At 37.2% G+C, this 20907-nt stretch overlaps 2 protein-coding genes across 9 annotated transcripts in view; one reads left to right on the forward strand and one right to left on the reverse strand.

Annotated features, from left to right (window-relative positions):
* Positions 1-20907, forward strand: part of LOC135694871 (uncharacterized) — a 43847-nt gene that overhangs the window by 11158 nt on the left and 11782 nt on the right. For 2 of the 7 annotated variants that reach the window (XR_010517212.2, XM_089109675.1), the window contains one exon: positions 10532-11180. The exons of 3 other annotated variants lie outside the window; for them this stretch is intronic. Coding sequence is in view for 2 of the 4 variants with exons in the window: in XM_089109675.1 (XP_088965801.1) it covers positions 10532-10558 (27 nt within the window). In the remaining 2 variants the exon portion in view is untranslated. Of the gene's footprint in view, positions 1-10531; positions 11181-13802; positions 13998-20907 lie in introns of those variants that run through there. 2 more of the 7 variants (XR_016143938.1, XM_089109672.1) reach the window with 2 other exon arrangements.
* The window catches only part of LOC135694868 (uncharacterized), a 29464-nt gene that overhangs the window by 3193 nt on the left and 5364 nt on the right, over positions 1-20907 (reverse strand). Inside the window, exons 1-2 of one of the 2 annotated variants that reach the window (XM_065213742.2) lie at positions 11800-13807; positions 3919-4510 (exon numbers count right to left, since the gene is read on the reverse strand). In XM_065213742.2, coding sequence (XP_065069814.2) covers positions 3919-4510; positions 11800-11847 — 640 coding nt within the window. In that variant the 5' untranslated portion in view covers positions 11848-13807. Of the gene's footprint in view, positions 1-3918; positions 4511-11799; positions 13808-20907 lie in introns of those variants that run through there. The other variant, XM_065213743.2, reaches the window with a different exon arrangement.

Genomic DNA, 20907 nt, shown 5'->3' on the forward strand with positions numbered 1-20907 from the left:
GGGGTGCTTGCTCGTTTCAAATTATTTAAAAACCCAAGAAATCAGCTCAGAGATAAATCGAAATGATGAAATCTATCTCCACTATGGACATGCGCATTAAAAATAATTTGCTTATTTTGGCGCGCAAATTGCAGAACGGAACGATTGCGTTCCCGTCTGAACATGAGCAAAAATCGATACGCAATCGTTCCGTTACCGTGTGAACAGTTTACTTTTCCGTTCCAGAAACTGGAATAAAAATGGAACGGAGCGATTGCGTTCCCGTCTGAACATAAGCAAAAATCGTTACGCAATCGTTCCGTTACCGTGTGAACAGTATACTTTTCCGTTCCAGAAACTGAAATAAAAATGGAACGGAACGATTGCGTTCCCGTCTGAACATCAGCAAAAATCGTTACGCAATCGTTCCGTTACCGTGTGAACAGTATACTTTTCCGTTCCAGAAACTGGAACAAAAATGGAACGGAACGATTGCATTCCCGTGTGAACAGGGCCTCAGTTTCTTGTAGGGTATTGTTAACCATATTCTGCTATGGTAAACAATCAAGAATTAGTAACAAATCACTATGAACTGAGTGAAGATTGATTAGAGTTTGATGATTGCTTCTTATCTTGTGACGATGTTAAGGCGGTTTTATCTGGAAAACAGAATTGCTTAAAGAATCTTCCAATTTTCCAATTTAGGTTTTTGCAGGTTTTGTAGCCTCGCCTTGATTTTGTAGCCCCACCTTGATTTACTGAAGACCTTTAGCGATATTCGCTTATTTCTGTTAATTGGGTTTAATCCAACTTGCATTTAGTTTTTCTTTCATTCACAACTGACAGACAGCCGGCGGCAAAAACCGGCGAAACAGGCGTGAAACGGACCGGTAGGGACGGATTTAGCGGGGGTGTAAGGGGTGCGACACCCCCCAATATTTCTGTGTCCTTCGCTAAATGTTGCTTCAATTCGGCAAAATCATTTTTGGCAGTCAGCAGTAACAAAATAACGCCATAATTTTACTTTATTTTACTGAGAGCAGGGATGTAGTGATTTATGGGCTTAGGGGGCGCAGCCACCTTGTTAAAATCTTCGAAAAGGGGGGGGGCTCAGCCCCCTTATTTTTTGCGCTTTGATGCAGCCAAGCATCATCTAACGCGAAGAAAGCTGTGAAGAATTGTTGCTTCACCACCGGTCACCCAATGAAACGCATTGCAAAACTGTGACATCATAAATAGATAGACAATTCTTGAAAGATTTTTTACTGAGTACGTTTAGTTGCAATTTTGTATAGATGGTTAGTTTTTTATTATTGCATTTAGAAATAGGGTTTAATTTCTGAATCAGCAACCGTTTGCTTTTTTTGATTCTGTCTTTCCTACTTTTATTATTTGATGCACTGCACTACACTCTTTTTTTAAGAAAAATACAATTTTTGTCGACGCTCGATGTTCTTATTTTCGGATAATTTTAGGCGCGGATGTTTTTGAATTTGTTTTATTTCAAAATTGATTTTCTATATCTGCAAACTATGAATTCTTTCGAAGTCCACTGAATGACAATTCTGCATGACAATTTTAGTAGCATGGTTCATTACTTGATAATCTGCTCTATTTTGTTAACATGAGAGAAAATGTGTCAATTCAAAATCCAACCGATGGATCACAATTGATAAAAAGAAAGCTTCCAAATACTGCTTAGCATCTTCCTCATCGATGTTGTAAATATTTTAGATGCATTTTCTGGAATTCCTTAAAATGACATTTCTCGAAATTTTTCTCGCCGTCAATCATTGTGACGGCTTTCACTAAACCTATGAGCAAAATAAGCATTTTGCCCCCTTCCTTTTAATGAAGTTCTCCCCCGGCCCATCTCATGGTTCCAAGGCTCTGATCGCAGCTGCTTGCTCAACTAATGATCGGAAAAACATCAATCTTTGTCATGTTCAAACTGCAAGGAGTACATGATAAAGTCAATTTAGACATTTCATAGTGCTCCCCTTGTTAAACTTTTACGACTACATCCCTCTCTTAAAAGTCAAAAGCCGAATTTTGAAAATGAACGTTTCCATCATTGTCTAGTGATCTAAAGAGTGTGGTAACAAAATTCGTTAGTGTCTAACAGCCCCATCCCTAATCATTTTTGCTTAAATCCGTCCCTGCAGACCGGTTAACAAAGGATCGTTAGTAATATCGTAGAAAATGTTGTAGAAGCAACTGTCAGCCTGTTTATGAGATATAGTTGAATCTCGATACGTCGTACCCCCGTTAACTCGGACAATCACAAAGATGGACTGATTTTCAATCCTTATTTGGTATTCCTACTTCCTACCTTATTCAAGTCAAAAACCGTACCTCGAATCAGTGGCGGACTGGCAGGGATGCTAGGTTGCGATCGCAACCCGGGCCTTCTCAACTTTATAATAACCGGGCCCTCCGTATATACATTCGAGAAAATATCTCTGTTAATTTCAAAGATATCTATGTTCAAGAGAATACAAGTCATAGAAATGAAGATAAAATCCTTAGGAAGAAAACATTTCAGTATTGCTTACCAGGGGCGTTGTGGCTAGGCGGGACACGGGGAAATTTCTCGGTGGCCACCTTTCCAGTGAGTTTGTAAACCCCAGGAAAATATCTAATATGAACAAAATCTTTGGTGAGAAAACGCCTCACTTACATGTATACTCAAGTTCACAGTTCAGAATTAGAGGAGGTCAACATTTACAAACAGGCAACTGTGAAAGAGATGCGTGGAATATGAACAGGGCTTCCGAGAGGGGGACAAGGAGGGGCAAACTTTCCCAGGGCCTCGAGGTCTAGGGGTCCTTTTAAAGCAAGGAATTCCAAGTTAAGAATTGAATTTTAACGAAGCGCAACAAAGTATGTCTAAAAATTTGTAAAGCGAGGTAAACGACTGTTAAAGGCATTCTGAATCGTGTTTCAAGCTAATTTAAAGGGCGTGGCCGAAAAAAATTTCTGCTCGCTTCGCTCGCAGTGCATTTATGTCTTCTATTGTATTTTTGTTAGTATCAACTGCACTACAGCATTGGATTTGTTCCTCAATTTTTGCAGTCTCAAAGTATCTATGGTTAGAACAAAGGGCACTGCACCCCAACAAATCTAGCAGATGAACCTTTCAAAATGATAAAAACTGGGATCTCTTTTATATTTCACAGGTGCATGGTTTCCAGGTACATATCATTTTTGGTGACTTGGGTTTGTGATTAGAGATATCGTTTACAATAGTGGGCCCACTTATGATAATTTTTACCCAGCCCTTTCCTTTCCAACCCCCCTTGTTGCTTACATTTTACGTAGTATGGGCCCCTTTTCTGTATATAGCAACCCGAGAGATTTGCTGCAAGTCCGCCTCTGCCTCGAATAAGTTGAAAATTCCGGTAAGTGGAATCATTCAACTACAAAATCATTCGATTCGACCTAAGCTCTGATGTCGTCTGACTCATCTAAGCTTATATTTTGATAGTTCATTGAACTAATCTGATTCTTAAAACATCAATTAGATGTACTAGAGTACTTGCTGCTGCAAACAAGAATGGTATGAATTTTGATAAGAAGATGATAAGATGTACAAAGCCCTGAAAGAAGAATAGGAAATAAATGAAAATGGCAGGAATATGAAGTAGTCTCAAATCGATGCATGTTGACCAGACAAATTACCTGCGGCGTACCGCAAGGCTCATGCTCAGGAACCCTTCTCTTCAAACTATGTACTTCGAGGCGCTATTGAAGGAAGACTAGAATTTCCAAAACCGAATAACTTTGCTAATGGGACTAATTCGTTGATAGCGTTGAATGAACTCGAAAAACCTGTAGCGGATGAGCCAAAGGGACGGTAAAATCTTTCTGATTGGATAAGAATAAATGACCTCAGTATTGAAAACGACAGTTTCTTTATGGCAAAATGCAATTACTTACCAGGTACTTGCCTCCCACCTCTTGATCTTTTGTTGCGAGTCCTCGTTGTTGATTGGCGAATTAGAGTGGGTTCCGGATCTGTGTCTTCTACTGAAACTTCGTCATCTTTATTTGATTCTTGCATGCTGGGATGCAAGCCAATATTTGGTGATCGTTCATTGCGAAACCATCTCAAATTACTTTTCTTTTCATCATCATCGATATCTTTATAATTGCAATCTTCTTCATCATCCTCGTCATCATAATCATCATCATCTTCTTCTTCACGATCAAGTTCATCACCGTTTAATTGAAGTCCTAGGTCTGTTGATGTTTCTGCAGTAGACTGAGTCATATTTTCTTCAAGCTCAGTTTTATTCCCGTCTGGCTCATTACCGCTATCTGTTAGATATTTCAAGAAGTCCTGCATACTGTCCTTTTTCCAATCGGGACTCATGTCTGTAAGGTTTTCATTTCTTTCAAGAATAAGATCAACCATCGATTTTGGTAATTCGCTGTCCTCATCAGTGTCTTGATTTGAACCCAGACAGTAATCCAGCTCTTCTTCTTTTATGATCTTAATTTGATCTTCTGAGGTAAGAAATTGATTTTCCTGTCGAGATAAATGATTGTTAGTTCAATTTCTTACTGTAACTTAATGGGGGGGAGGGGGAAGGGGGATGGGGTTGGAGGCTTTCCACTAGTCCTTGTTCTCGTTTCTTAACAATATTTTCGTGGTAAAAATTTTAAAAATGGCTTTGAAAAAAACAAGCATTCTGAAACATGTTGCTAAAGTTTTTCGTTTGACACTCTTCAGAGTATAAAACGTCAAAACATAGAAAACTCTACGCTAGGAAATATATATACCCAAGTGTGGATCGAAAAAGGCCAATTAGAAAAGCAAGCACGTGACTGTTGATGCTCCCCAATCAGTGCAACTTGCCAATGTACAGTGATAAATTTTTAAAAAAATATATGACACAAGATGTTATCTTGTTAGAAAATCGTGGGCCTGAGCGCCAAATTTTTTTTCATCTAATCTTAAAAACAATGGTATCGTTCGAAAGAACATTCAAAAGCGAACAAGAGATAGTAAAAAACCTATGTTGTAAAATGAACCTGTCAAAAGATATGATCTCTTAAATTATTGTGAAAATGGCGTCATCAAACGAGTACAAAATCTTTACCATGTCTTTCTCGCTTATTTCTCATTGTTTTGACAAGAGTTAAATGTCAAAGTGGCCAAGGATTACTTTATTTAGTGGCCAAGGATTAATTTTATTTGTAACGGGTGTGGCAAGGATTTGATAAAGGCCACTATTTCTAGAAAGAAGCCAGGAAAAGTTCTATAAGAAATATAAAAGTATTCTTTTCAAGGTTTTCGATTGATTATTTAAAAGTGAGCTAGGGCCGTCACAAGGGTGGGGCGTTGAGGGCGTGATACCTCCGCGGAAAAAATTCCGTTCCAAAAACGAGGGTTTTTGTGAAATGTTGGAGTGCTTCGTCGATAATCGTTTTTAGACTTTACGGCAAATTTTGGGGCAAATTTTTCGATAAAGTTAATACTAGAAGTGGCCAATTGCTATATAGCTCAGAAATGTGAGTTTAGAGTACTGCTCCACTACTTCTTTAACTACCTCTTTAGAAATAGCTGCACGGCTCATAAAAACCTAAATTTCAAACTGTTTTAAAGCCGTATCCTATTCACTTATCTTTATTCATGACATGTAGCCATAGTTCTGTTGACCACGTGATTTTAGCGTAATAAAAGGTGACTTATGAAAGGATGAAGAGGGACTTGAAATAAGTATGACAGTGTCATTGGAACGAAAATATATTGTGGGGGAGGGGGGGGGTTGCATTGCTGCTCCTAATGTCGGCGGTTGATTTACTTAATATATGCGCCCAGCGGGTCAAAAATTCGCAAAATCCCTCAATTAAGAACAAATGAGCTTTCCTCCACCATCGCTTTTAGTCCAGAGGCACAAGGAGACGAATGCCAATTGTTTCAAAGATTTTGAGAAGTAAAATTGTTGGATGTGTTGGGTAAACGAATTAATGCTGTGAATGATGCAAGAGGAAAGCTTTTTCAAAGGAAATTTCAAGAGACAAGAAAACTGCAGTTTCAACATTAGGAAACACATCCAACGCTCCATCTACATTGGGAGCCTTTAGGGACCAGATAGAAGAGCCATATTCAGAAATAAAAGAAGAACTATTGATTCAGTCAGATACTTGTCAAGAAAATGTAGATGATGAAGATGATACGGACACTGAACAATTCAGTGACAGTGCAGACGGTGAAGAATTTTAGCGGCATGGCAGCTTGTGATCTTGAATTTATAATATGTACAATAGAAGCTAATTTATTATCTCTGTTATGGCTTCAGGTTAGAACGTTATGAGATAAATCACAGATCAAGCTGATTTAACTAATTTCTTTTTCCAACCAAAATGACGCTACATTTCATCCATCTCCCTAAGGCAATTGCCCCAATGCTGGTAGCTGTGCTACTCTAAGTCGACTGGATATGATATTTTTGCTAAACATGGATTAGAAATACAACTTGATGTACTCATAGGAAATTCAGAGGCGTTATTCCAGTTTTTGGACGAAGCCCCCCCCCCCCCCCCCCCCCGTATCTCGGAAAAGCACAATCTCTCACCTGATCAACATTTAGGTTTTAATTCTGCACTAAACACTAGTCTGGAAAAAGTTGGTTTGGTAAAGTTCCTCCTCAGGTGATCATTGACAGCACATTCAGAAGCTGCGTCCCAGTTTTGGACAAAACCCCTTGTATCACGGAAAAAATCAACCTCTCCCACCTAATCAACATTCGGTTTCGAATTCTGCCTAAAAACTGGTCTAGAAAAAGATGATCTGGTAAAGTTTCTCGTCGCATTGCTATAGTTAGGGGAGCAACCTTCATTTGCCGACAAGTTTGAATATTCACCAAAAAAGCACCCACACATGGCTAAAAATCCTCTTTTTGGGATAAATCGTTGTTTAAAATCGCCATTTTACAGCAGCTCAGCCTGAGCTTGTTCTTAATTTGTCTTAACTTTTGACTAATTTTGAGACGCGTGTTCTTTTAAAATTGTTCTATTAGGAGTTTAGCCAATGATTTACAAATTTATTAGGGGCATAACATGGGTATTAATTATGGTATTTTTGTTCGGTAAGAAATACTAATACAGAAAAAGGAGTAGAGTCCAGCATTCGTAGAGTGGAGATGAGCCAAACAGTAAAATGTCGTAAAATAATTGATTCCCCTCTCATTTAAAGGAGTTCCACGACTCGACCTCGGGCTTGCACTAAGGCTCTGGTACCCATAAAATATTTGATTCTTTTACCAATTTGTACGGTGACTTGTGTTAGTTCATGTTTGAGTTTTTCGACGTTGTTTTATGGGCTTAAAACATCATCGAGCCTGTTTCTTTCCGTTATCGCAACAGCTTTTGGTCTCCATTTGTGCTTCTTTCCCGTCTTGATCTAGCCTTACAATCATTTATACTGTTGCATCAATTGCCAGTGATAACTAAAGGGCAACTTTTAGCAATGTCCATTTTGCCATTAATCAAAAAAAATTTCTCTAATATATTTACACTCTTTTTTTATAAGAGCTAGTAGTTTGTTTGTAAATTAATTGGGTGTATGCAGTGCAATTGCTAACTTTTTCGCTCTAACACAACAACCTTCATTTGCCGACAAGTTTGAATATTTACCCACACATACCTAAAAAACCTCGTTTTTGAGAATAAACGTTGTTGAAAATTCCATTTTACAGTAGCTCGGCCTCAGCTTGTTTTTACTTTGTTCTTAACTTTTGACCAATTTTGAGGCTCGTGTTCTTATAAAATTGTTCTTATAAAAAAGTGTCACCGAAGATTTCTCTTTTTAGAATGTCTCGTTTGATTTTCGTTCGTTCGTTTCACTTAAAATTTATACACTCTCAAATAAAAAGGACAAAGTTATCTCAACTCTGAATAACTCAATGTTTCCAGGCCTTGGTTATTAGAGAAAAAGTTAATCTATTAATCTTAAGGATGTTTTGAGTTCTACACAAAGTTCTTACAAAGAACCCAAATCTATTTGCCTACATACCACCGGCACTTTTCAAAGAATACGATTCTTTCTGCGTCATCTTCACTTTATTCAGCCACTGCTGTGAACATTTAGAGCTAAGAATTGAATTTCATTCATACTTTTGTTGTTGACACTGTTTCCAGGAGCGTGCATACTGCAAAGAGCTCAGTGGTGGATTTAAGGGGGCAACTAGGGGCAGTAGCCCCTACCTCACCGAGTTGAAGCAAGTCTGGCGCCTCTTTTCGGGAATGGTTTGATACAATTATTGTAAAGATTTTCTTTAGAACGTGAAGAGAGAGCCTTCTGTCAGTAATTGAGGTCTAAAATTGTTGTATATAGCGTACTCTCATCACTAATTTCTGAAAATTTTTCAGCTCAAACACTACCAACTGCCCCTCCTTCGAATTTGTTCTGGATCCGCCTCTGAATAAGAGCTGAAAATGAAATGCTCCTAACGCACTAAATTGTGTAACGAGTTCGATAGAATGTTTGTCCCAACCTTGATATTAAACTATATTAAAGCAGGTGCCCCTTTTTCTAAGGTATCGCTTTCCAAGGGATGCTGCAACGGAGATTGAGGGGCCTGTTTGATATTTATAAATCTTAGGATAAGATGAAGGATCTCTCATTCTGAATGCATATTGAAGCATGGGACCAGGATGCATGATCCCTTACTCTTCACCACTTGAAGTCACTCTGCTCAGGAAAAACACTATTTAACATTCAAATGCTGATAGTTAATGACAAAGTTCATGTTGAAAATTCTGTTGCTGCCAGCAGTTGCTGCAACGCGAATGTCTTTTTCTAAGCCGTTATGCGAGTATACATCAAGAATGTACTGTTTGGCATGAAACAAAAATTTACGAATGTCCGGATCAACAGAATCTATAAACCAAAAATTAAAGACCACGAGGAATATTGCGGATTGAGAAGGCTAAACAGCTTCGGGCGGGGGGGCCTAAACATGTGAGAAACCAAGAGCAGTGAGATTTTGTGCATGGTTTTGAGCACATTCTGGAAATTATTGCTGGCTAAACACCCTCAGTCCCCCCTCTCCCTGATTCCGCAGTGCCTGGTAACTGTCTGAAAGCAACCTGCTACCTTTGGCTGGGCTTTGTACGATAAGGGTATCACCTGCTGATTAGATGTTCAATTATTATGCAAATGAGAAAGGTCTTTCCGCAATAAATATTCATTCTTTGGGTTGTTTTTATGTGGTTTCTTTACTTTGTGCGCATAAGGGTTTCAGGTATCAGACGTGAAAATTCTTGGAACTGCCACAGGGTGCCTTGTTAAATAAAATGAAACCATTACAGTGACTGGTAGAATTCAAGCAAGAATAATGTAAAACCCGGTTTAAAGAACGATCAAAGAAGCAAAATCTTTGAAAAACTCCAAACAACTGATTTATTTTTAATTTTCAAAGCTTTTTGAGCTATTCTTAAGAGGCGACAGAGAAAATTAGGAGATAAAATGTTTGGGGTGTATCGCTTTAAATTTAGCCATTAAATTTCATTGGTTAAACGTCTTACTTTAGCTTGTGCTGAAATTAAAGTTACATAAGTAAAGTCTAGTGTATGTATTGGATATTTCACAGCCAATGAGACATATCTTTAAATGCGTTTTATTTGTTAATAAAAAACGACTTTATAACCTTTGACATCACATAAAGAATGATGTACGCAGCATTGAAACTAAAATACGACTTTAAGTAATTTTGGAATGAGTTAAGTTTTTTTCAAAGTGGTGTCTTAAAATATATTGTCAAGCATGGATCATTTACATAGAATCGTATGACCAAATTTCCAAGAAAACATTCGCGATTCTTTGAAGTAGATTGTTAGCTGATCACTTCACTCGCGCCTAAACTTTTTCAAGCTCAAGCCACATGGAGAATTCGCATTATCATTTCGTTGCAAACGGCAAAAATCGCAGATTTTACCATAAAAAACCAGGTGACCTTTAAGAGTGTTTGTTTTTTCTCTATTTTACAAACTTTAAATTTCTATTGATATCTTTTTTTATTGAAACAAAATAAAGCATACGAACCAGGGAAACAAATAAGAAATCAAATATGAATTCACTAATATCAGCAACTAGAGCCAAACCAAATTTTAGTGAAGAGTGCTGACAAAAACATTTCCTTTGTCGCAATATAACGACGATATGAGAGATAGAGATACCTCTCCAATAGGTTGCTTTAGCAAAATCCCCAACAAAGTAAGAAATTCTTAATGATTCTGGTTACATTATTTTTTGCCTTGTGAAATTACTGTCTTCATCAAAGCTCTTTAGGTTGTTGACTTAATATTTGATCAATTTAGAGATAAACTTGATATATGAAAGCAACAAAAACGTTTTAGATCTAAAGCAACAAGCCTACTCTTTTACATTGCAAATCTTCCTCTATTTCTTATTATCTTTATTTCTCACAATTTTCAAAAATAGAGTTTATAAGCCATAAGGCAAATACAAGTGGACTGATACTCTCTTCTTTGATAATACAGTATATTGATAATATTTGACGGGTTTTTTGATTGATTTCAGGTTTATACAACTTTAAACACAACTTAAAGGCAACTTTTCCAACATTTGACAATGTTCTTATTCAAGCCACCAGTTAGAAGATTCAGTAGCAGTTTTCAATTTAGATAAAGACAGTTCAGTAATTATTTGAAAATTTTTATCTAAGTATATTCTCCCTCGATTCTTCCTCATATATTTCAAAGTTTTAAAACAAAGTTATGCATGCACATAATTCAAGATAAAAACATTTCTCTTTTTCCTTGCTCATGCAAGTCCTCATTGGTCAAAACTATCAGACATATTGCTAGTATTTTAACACGATTTTCTTGCTAGGAAACAACACTTTTCTATCTCAAAGCCCGTTAGGGACCAACTTATGATCGGTATATTGTTTTGAAAGAACAGTTGGATATGCATTTGGCCTAGAAACTGCGCTAATTTTTTTGCGTCCAACCTCACGTGTCGTTGTGTCACACTATGTTCCGAGGTATATTATGTATCATGGATAATTTAGAAGACCTGTAAATTCTTCATCGTTCTGCTAAAATGATCTCAGTTTAAATGCCCTACCATCCAATTTTATGATTCTTACAACACGTCGATATTATATGTTTATGTCAAACTTGTTAACACGTCAGTATTATATTTTTATGGATACTTGTATTTGCTATTGCTATTGTAATTTTTCTGGGTCGGTTGGCTGTTCCTCTTCCTGGAATGAAGCAGTGTATTCAGAACCCTTTAGTATAATTGCGAAAAGAAGTCTGTAGCATAAGACTGCCGCAAGTATGAAATCAATGGAATGCGTACGCATAACGCATAACGATGTTATCAGTCGCGCCATATTTACAACATGTTTAGCTTTCAGTTGCAAGTAAGAAGTTATTAATTAACGTCCGATAGTCTATAAGTTCTCCTAAGATAGCTTTGATTAATTCGGCATAGATCCAATTAACTGAATCGATGTCGCATGAAGGTAAACTGAATCGTGACTTTTTGAGGGGAATCAAAAGAGCGTCGCGTTTGCGAATACCACTCCCTAATTTCAACTAGAAACCCTACAGCAACTATTTCCTAGTCATTTGCATTATCGTAACTAGATTTCAATGCTATTTACAACATTCCACAGATATTTATTGACTGTTTAAAGTAATCTGAATAGCGCGATGTTTCTGCGAGTCTTTAAACATACGAAATAACCGTTTAGCAACCAAATCGTGCCCCCACTCCCAAACTTTCAGATGGAAACCTATAAAGCATCAAGCTGATTTAAATATATCGACTTATACCTCTGAATTTCCTACAAACTCGTGAATACCGCCATGAAATGTTGCCATGATGATGTCTGTTTCCTCCTTAGGTAGCACATTGTCCTCTTGTCAGGCCTCGGTTTCATCCGTTTGACCTCTATTCAATATGTTTTACTTGACTAGGGATAGTGGGCTAGATTCTACCACTGATCTATAAAAAATACTGGATTGAGCTTCCTATTGTCTTGAAACACCAAAGTTTGAAGCCCATTCAATTTCTAAAGGAAGAGGGCCCAAAACACTAGCGGGAAGCCATTCCTCAAAACCAATACTTCAACGAGATGGATATGCGAGAGCTGCAATGCTGTGTGTATGATTGCTGAAAAAGGACAAGGCCAAAGCAGCTGAAAACATTGCTAGGGGTGACAGAGAAGGCCGTCTCCTTGCATGGGCTGTTCTGGGGCCCTCTTCTCGGACGGCAACACTCTGATCACATTAAAAGCTCGATCCAGTCTTTTTTATAGATAAGTGGATTCTACAGATTGGGCGCCATGAGATTTGCTTTTTCTTCAAAAAGAGTTTCTATAATAATGGGCACTTATCTATAGCATTCTGGGGCGCCCGGAGCTTCGTGGTGCGGCTGGGGCAGGAACTGCAAAAAAGGGCACCTAGGGTGTATTGAAGTTTGCTGCTGAAACATATCAGGAATTGTCGTTTAGTCAACGACGAAGCCTTTTTGTAGGTGAAGGCGCTGCAAAGGGAGACAGGCTAGGTGGTCTGGGGGATAGCCCCCAGGGAAATTCTGCGGTGTTCTGCCCTAAAGACTCTCAGAAATGGGGGCAACACCCATAAAAATATATTCGAATCAGGACTACAGTTTCGTTCACCTCAACATCAACCATCAAGGGAAGCTGGACCCAATCCTACCTTACATAAAAACAAAAATTTGTTTTGATCACCATCTACGTGGGTTGATATTACTTTTTGGATTGATATTACTTTCTGAACATGCTGTCTTTTACTTTCTTTATTTACAGTTAGTACAATCTATAGCTATATTAAAGCTTAATAAAGCCAACTAATTTAGATTACCAACGCTCAATATGATTTAAATCAAATATAACTTATGTTGCATACATATTCCTTGCAAAAATCACAAGTACAATTGAACGATAAGAATTTTTCTTGGATATTTGTAATGATAGGGAGTACTTATTTCGTTTCGATCTGAAATCTAAAAGTTATCATATCATTCTATTATTGTTACTTCTGAAGTGAGACCATTCGGCTTCAAAAAGGCTTCAAAAAATTGCTTTTTGAATTTCAGATTACACCAGGGCTTCCATAGGGATTTCATAAGAAACTTAAATCGCTTAAAATCTTTAAGAAGCTTTCAAACTGGCTCAAAAAAATACATGCGCATTCTAGCACTGCTTACCAAATTCAAGCCAAGTCTTCAGGATATTTTTAAGGACTTCAACGAGTGGGGATTCATAAGGGCCACTATGACAAGCCAAAAGGCCCACAAATTTCCAACCAGTCAGTACGTTAAAAGCGTCGAATAGGAATACAATGCTGCATAAAAGCTTCTTGTTTCAAAAAACGTCTCGAATAAAACGTCTTGGATTGCCATAGGAAGATTATTAAAGTGGGGGACATCTGTTTAAAGGTGCACCCTAACAAGCATCTTATAAAGTTTAAAAGCCTGTTTAAAATTATCCCTAAAAAAGATTTCATAAAGGTTAAAAAGGCTGCTACATAAAGCCTTGGCCACCAATCGGCCGGGTAGGGGTCTATGAATTAGCTCTGCTATAAGATCCCTTCCCAACCATTTGGTTCTTTTTAAATTTTTAAATTTCATAGATTATGGTAAACGTAGTCCAATTCATGTACTCTTTTTTTTCTATTAATCATAACTTAAATTGTAATTCTTGTTGGTTGCAATGAAAACTCTTATGTCTTATGTCTTATGTCTTATGTCTTATGTCTTATGTCTTATGTCCTATGTCTTATGTCTTATGTCTTATGTCTTATGCCTATAGATATCATCTTCTGGCTTAGCTGGGGGTAGTGCCGCCGAGGAGTTTCGGAGACCTTGTGGCACGATTGAAAGAGGAAGCCCTTTGCGAGCAAAGCGAGCAGAAAAATTTTGGCGACCATGCCCTTTAGATAAGTTAAAATTCCATTTCAGAATATTTTTTGCAGTAATCTTCTTGCAGTCGTTTAAGAAGTTGTAAAAGTTTGCTATGTCTTACTAGTTGCTTTCACAAAATGCCCAAAGCCAATTTGCCATCGCCACCACCCTTCGGTAACTCTGTTTGTGATCTTGTTTTTTGGTGTTTTTAAAAGCAGATCGAATATAGAAACATTTTTTATCATGGCCCCAAAAGGTCATTTCGTAAAGCACGTAAGCAATTCAAGGACACTCTTTGGTTAGACAGTTGGCGCCTTTCGAAAATTCAAAAAAGTGTCCCAAAATTTTGAGGTGCTTCAAAACTGTGATTTACTTGCACGGGTTTTTTACTCTCGTTAAACTGCCTGAATATAGGAGACTGTTCTATATTCAGAGCAGTTCCAAGTCATTACAGAGTCGTTTGTGAGTCAATCCATACACTAGAAGTTTTTTGCATTCGTGGCATAGCCTTTTCGCAGGGGAGTTAGTTGAGGGGCTAGCATTTATTGACATAAAGAGAAGGTCTATAACCTGTTGCTTCAAAACAATGGAAGGTTACTTTGGCTAGAGGGGCAATCGCCACCCTAGTTAGTATGTTAAAAAAGCCCTTGTTTCGTCCACTTTCAAAAGTTGATAACACCAATCTCCTTACCATTTTATCGACGCTGTTTTCTTCCACCCGTACTGATTCCTTCGAAAGTCATGTTTATGCCTCCAATCCTAGTTAGATTGTCATTGAACTTGTTGATATTGATACTAAGCAGCATTGTAATTGGAGGAAGATAAACCACTTTAGAAAACAGGGTGAAGACTGGCGAGAAAAAGCCATATGTCTATTTGCAGGGCTCATGATTACTAAAGAACATGCCAAGAGACATCAAAAACTTTCTATGGTAACTCAGGGATAGTAAAATGTTTCTCTTTCAAAGATGCTTTGATTTTATTGAATCTGTTCTGTTAATTCTTGTTTTGCAAGTGTGAAGCTAAAGAAAAAAGTTGGGGTTACAGATCACCAGATTTGCCGATAATAATGGCGTTCCTTAGATGTAACTGCTTGCCATAATGCAACGTTGGGAAACTGCATCGCGTGAAATTTTGAGCCAATATGCAGATAACTGATTGGAAAGGAATGGATATCATACAGGGATGTAGTGGTAGGGGGGCTCAGGGGGGCGCAGCCCTCATTGTTAAGATTTCCGAAAAAAGTGGGGGGCCAGCCCCCTCATTGTTTGTGCTTGGATAGAGCCAAGAATCATATAATGCAAAGAAATGAAGAAGTGAAGAATTGAGGAAAAGAGAAACAACTGAAAGATTCAAGGATGGCGCTATCCTAAGAGTCAAGGAGGGCAGCTGCCCCCCCCCCAAAATGTTCCTAATGACACCCCTTCAGCAGTTCAATGTAAGAAAAGAAAAAGAACTGTCGGCACTTTGAAACTGTCAAATGAGAAATTTACCTTTTTTAAAAGAACCATTGAATTAAAGTTCAGACTGGCTTTTTGACTTTCAGTAAAACCATGATGTTGGTTGGGTTGCTTATAATTTGTTCTTAAATCATGAGGGTGCTAGCAGTGCTATTGCTAAATATTGAGCTTAAGGGGAGTGTTCAGGCACCATTTGAAAACAAAGTTTGAAAAATTCAGCATCAAAGCACCTCTAGATGGGAAAAACTTTATTCAGAATTACATTTTAAAGTACCTCAGCCAAAGCTGTTTCTTAATCTCTTGACCAATTTGAATCAATTAAAATAACAAATTTGAAGGCCTGTGTTTTTTAAAATTTTTTCTGCGATTAAAGGTTCGATCAAAACATTTCGCCCAGCTCAATGATATATTAGGAATCTGAGAGGCATCAAATAAACAGGGTCGCAGAAAGGAGGAGAAGGGACAAATTTCCCCAGAGCTTAAGGGCTCCATGGGGGCCTTATAAAGTAATTAATTCAATTTTCAAGAATGGAATTACTCGAACATATAAAAAATATGCCGAGAATAGGAGAAAATTTCAAACAACTGCAAGAAAATGGCTCCTAGAAATATTCATAAATGTATTCTAAGCTATACTTAAGGGAGTGGTCGCAAACATTTTCTGCTCGCTTCGCTCGCAGGGAAGTCACTTCTGGTTTATTGTACCAAGGCTTGTGATTATTATTAGATCGATAGCCATTTTCACTGTCAACAAGATATTTCCATGATATTCAGCCAAAGCGGGCCAAGATATCCAAAAAGCAAGATCATACTGTCTTTGCCAGAAACCAAGCAAAAGATGGCTCAAACTTGCTTAGCCACTAAAAGATGTACTGTACAAGAGTCTACTAGCTGGGAACAACAAAAAATCGCTTATCAAATCTTTGTAGTTTGAAACGTTTTAACGAAATTGATAGTTTGAAGAATGTATACGCGATTTGAATGACGGATAAAAACATTTTTTTTCATTCATTTTCAAAACATTTTGATAGTTAAAGAAACTGTGAAGAGGAGTTCATGAAATATGTCGGCAACCATTTTTATAGTCGTCGGCACTTGAATTTTTCTAAGATTGTCAGCTCATCATGTTTTAGTTTCTTGCGCCACCCCTGGAAAGATTTCAAAGGCATAGCAAGCTTTATATGCATGAAAATGTACACAAAGTTTGCAATATATAGATAGAAAATTATTGAATGATTTCTAACTGAGTTCGTTTAGCTGCAGTTTCGCATTAGACAGTTGGTTTATTAGAAATGCCTGAATCAACAACCGGTTGCTATCATTTGACTCTATCTTGTCTAGGTTTAAAATTTCATGCACTACACCCTTTTAATAGCTAAGAGCACTGGATGCTCTTATTCTTTGGATAATGTTATGCTCGGGTATTCTCAAAGCTGTATTTATTCCAAAATTGATTTTCTATATCTGCAAACTATGAAAACTTTCCAAGTCCACTGAATAACAGTTCTACATGACATTTTTAGTAGCATTGTTCATTAGCTGATAAAATCGCCTCTGTTTTGTTAACACGGGAGGAAATGTTTCAATTCAAAATCTAACCAATGGGTCATTATTATTTAAAAAAAGTTCTTCCTTATCGATGCCATAAATATCTTGGATGAATTTCTTGCCATTCTTGGAATGCCATATCTCACAATTTTTCTTGCCGCCAACCATTCACTGAACCCCTGAGCAATGAAAACATTTGCCTCCTTACTTGCAATAAATTCCCCTCCCCCCTTGCACTCTTCCTCATAGATTTGATGCTCTCATCTCAGCTGACGCTCAACACAGTCAATGTACCTGGCTCCTCAAAAATTTTTTGGAAAAACATCAACCCTCACCATGTTTAAATGTAAATGATTACATGACAAGAACAACTTAGAAATTTCATAGAGCCCCCCTTGTTAAAATTTTACGACTACATCCCTGATAACATAATATGCATGGCTTTGTTTCCTGCTTTTATAAAATCTTAATACATTATCGTAGCTTAATACATTAGAGCAATAGATAATAAACTTAGCATCTATACATTTTAGTTGCATTTGCCAACGAACAATGGGGGCATATTTGCCAAATTTTTCGCGGAAAACGGTAATGTTTCGCGGAATTTTAGCAACCAGAAACAGATCCAATATCCTGGGTACCAGACTCACTATATATAAAATAAAATATAGTGAGTCTGGTACCCAGGGTACAGATCCAATTGCTCTGGTCAAGTTTGTCTTTTGCCTGAGAAGTCCTCTTTAATCAAGTTTTTATGTTTACAATTTACCCAAAAACCTAGCATTCTATAGACGAGTTATCTAAGAATTCTAGAGGCTACAATTTAGCGTCGACTCTGGTTTTCAGTAGAGATGTCCTTTCGTCTATCATTACAGAAGTTTTATCAGTTAAGGCGAATTTGTTCACATTAATGTTTCTTCGTTCTTCCTTGTGAACTTTTTTAGATTCATCAATGCAATGATGAGTTTCTAAAATTCTTGGAATTTATAGTAAGATTGAGGATACCCTGGGTTCAAGTGTTATCTGTAAATAAGAAGAGGGACGAAGGGAGGGGGACTGGGACAGGGGTAGTATTAAATATCTTATTTAGGGAGAAATGGCTAAAGCTAGAAGAATAAACATGGGTTTTTGAAAGCATCAGAACACCCAAGATTAGCTGTACTCAGGGCCGGCGAAACCGGGGGGGGGGGGGGCGGTAGGCCATGGTCCCCCTCTTTTCTGCAGAGCTGAAAAAAATATTTAGGCAAAAGTGAAAATGTATGTAGTATATGATACTGTAAGTAACTTTGCCTAGCATTTTCTCAGATGTGTCCTTAGTTTTACCTTGGTTGCTATGTCTTTATCATAGAAGGCAAACATAAAATTGAATATGGAAATTAGATCGAAGAAATCGGTCATTGTCTAAGTTTTACAACGAGTAACAACTTGGCTTAGCAAATAGATCGAGAAACCTAGTCCAGAATAACTTGGTACCAGCACAAACTGACGGAGTTTCGTTTTTTCCATTGCCTAAACTTGGCACACAAGGTCTATTTGTTAACGAATGTTAAATTTCTCAGAAATATTACAAAAAGAGAGAAATCAGCTGTTGAAGGAAAAGAAATAGCTGGAAAGAACTTTTCTGAGGATATGAGAAATAAAGTATGGGCAGATTTGTTCTTAAAAAGTATCATCAAGAAAACTTCAGAGTTTGATCGTTTGGATAATCCATTCCTACTTAGAAAGAGAAAATATCAATGCAATTATAAATTATATTCAAACTCATTTTGTCAAGCCCCGTATGAAGGTTTTTCAAATCTGTGTTAAAACACTTAATTTCCGAAAAAGTTAAGATCAGATGTTACAAAGTTATGTCTTAACTGTACACAATTTCTTAACTTTTTATGTTTAGTTGATAGCTCCTCTGTTGATATTTCAACGTTAATGTTTTTTATTAATTAGTGTTTCATTTATTTTTCTCCCCCATCTTATTTCGGATACTTTTAAAATATAAAAAAAAGGTTTCATCACGAGCCATGTGATAGTGGTTATTCTAAAACTTTGCAAAACTTTTCTATTTCAAATCAACATCACAATAGACGCGACTATGTGACACCTTCAGTCAAAATTCATTATAGATACAGTTTCTGGCCATCCATAGGACACCATAATTCTGTCACCAGCCAAATTTTTCTTGCCACCAAACATGGCGGCGGCCTTTCCTAAGCCCTTTCAAGACTTTGATATTTTGGTCCCTCCATTTACAAATACGTTTCGCCGGCCCTGGTACTCCCAATTGAATCCCAATCTTACTCTCTCAATTCTTAAAGAAAATCTTATAAAGCAGTACCAATCATATTGTATTCAATAGAATTACCAATATTTTGTTGTACTTGAGTTATGCATTCCCTTTAGCCTTCAAGAATTAAGCAATTCCTTCTGTCTTACTTTGCTATAGATTGTCCCTAATACAAAGTGGCCATTATCAATCTTGTTGGTTTCTTGTTCAATGATACAACTGTCTGGCTGCGTGCGCGCTACCCATTCTCCTTCCCATGCCTTTCCCCCCTCCCTTTTCCCCATTCTTAATCCTTTGACTATCTGAGGCTCTGGTACCCAGGGTACAGGCGCGCCAGCTGATAGGATGTTTTGGAAGCCTGTCCTTAACGATTTTCGGAGCGCTGAGGACTGAGGTAACCATCAACATTTTTCGCCGAAAAAACTCTTTGCCAATGAAAAACACAACCTGCACAAATCCTGAATAATACGCAAAATGGTTGAAAAAGATAGATAAAATTGAGTTTTTTAAAAATCTATAGAAAAAAAAGTGGGCGGGCGGACAATGATAAAATATAAAATCTTCTTATAAACCGGTATGATGTTATGAAGGGGGAGGGAGAAGAAGAAAAGGAAGAGTTGAAGGAAGGTTTGTAAATCCAGAAACTGCATATTGAAATTTGAGTCTATACGCGTCATTTAATCAGTTTTAAGCATGTTTCTGTTCAAAAGAACTTGTAGAGGGTTGGCAGTCACAGAATCAATCAATGCTTTCAGTCTAACTTTAGGATAAACCTTATAATTATTTTTGGGCTTTTCTTCAAATATCACTTCCGAATATCCACGTTTTAAGATAAATAGCTTTATTAAAGTTTCCTTCAAAGCTCCTTCTCTCGGTGCCTGCTTCAAAAATAGTACAAATCACTAAAAGGTACCAAGTTTCTATGCAGCCCTGAAATATTATTTTATTATAATTATATAATTATATGAAATATATAAATATTCCATTTCGAATGAGAATTCGCTTTGTACTTTAGTCTTAAAAGATTCATTGTTGCTAACCAACGTTATTGTCAAAGAAAGAAAAGTGTCTGATAAACCTAAGGATTGGAACATGACATTTGTAGGCCTTCAGCTGGAAGGCAAACTCTTTTTTGTTGCAAAATAGAGTCAACAGTCTTCTGTCTGAAACAAAAGATTTCTTGGGCTTGAGAGTCAATAGTCGACTGTCTAAAACAAAAGATTTCTTTGGCTTTAATGGTTGTTGTTCCTTTCTAGCATCTCAAGGTCCTTTTCTAGCAAACAGTGTGTGATCTTCTGTATACTCGACTTGTGTTTGATCTTGATTACACTACGCAAAATTTCCTTAATATGCAAAAACTAAGAAAAAACATTGTAAATTTATGTTTTTTGGCATACAATTTTGATTATGATTCTCATTTTGTGTTAATTGTAACATGAAGCTTCTCTGTATAATTTACGATACAAAAACACATGGACGTCACAAGAATGTCCAGTTGGGGACATTGAACATAAAAAAAGATACATTTTTTAATAAGAAAGCTTGTACTACTCGGCAAAGTTATCCTACAGCAACCGCAAGACGATTAGATGTTTTTGTGACTCAATGTGGTCAGATTCCTTCAACGATTTTTTATGACAGTATTATGAAACAAATATGAAAAGATAGGTTTGAGGCTATTGATCGAGGGCAATCTAGCATTGAATACGCGCAAAGCATTAACACCG

Source organism: Rhopilema esculentum, chromosome 8, assembly GCF_057945365.1.
Source record: "Rhopilema esculentum isolate cy_ngs chromosome 8, ASM5794536v1, whole genome shotgun sequence".
In the NCBI taxonomy this organism is placed as follows: Eukaryota; Metazoa; Cnidaria; class Scyphozoa; order Rhizostomeae; family Rhizostomatidae; genus Rhopilema; species Rhopilema esculentum.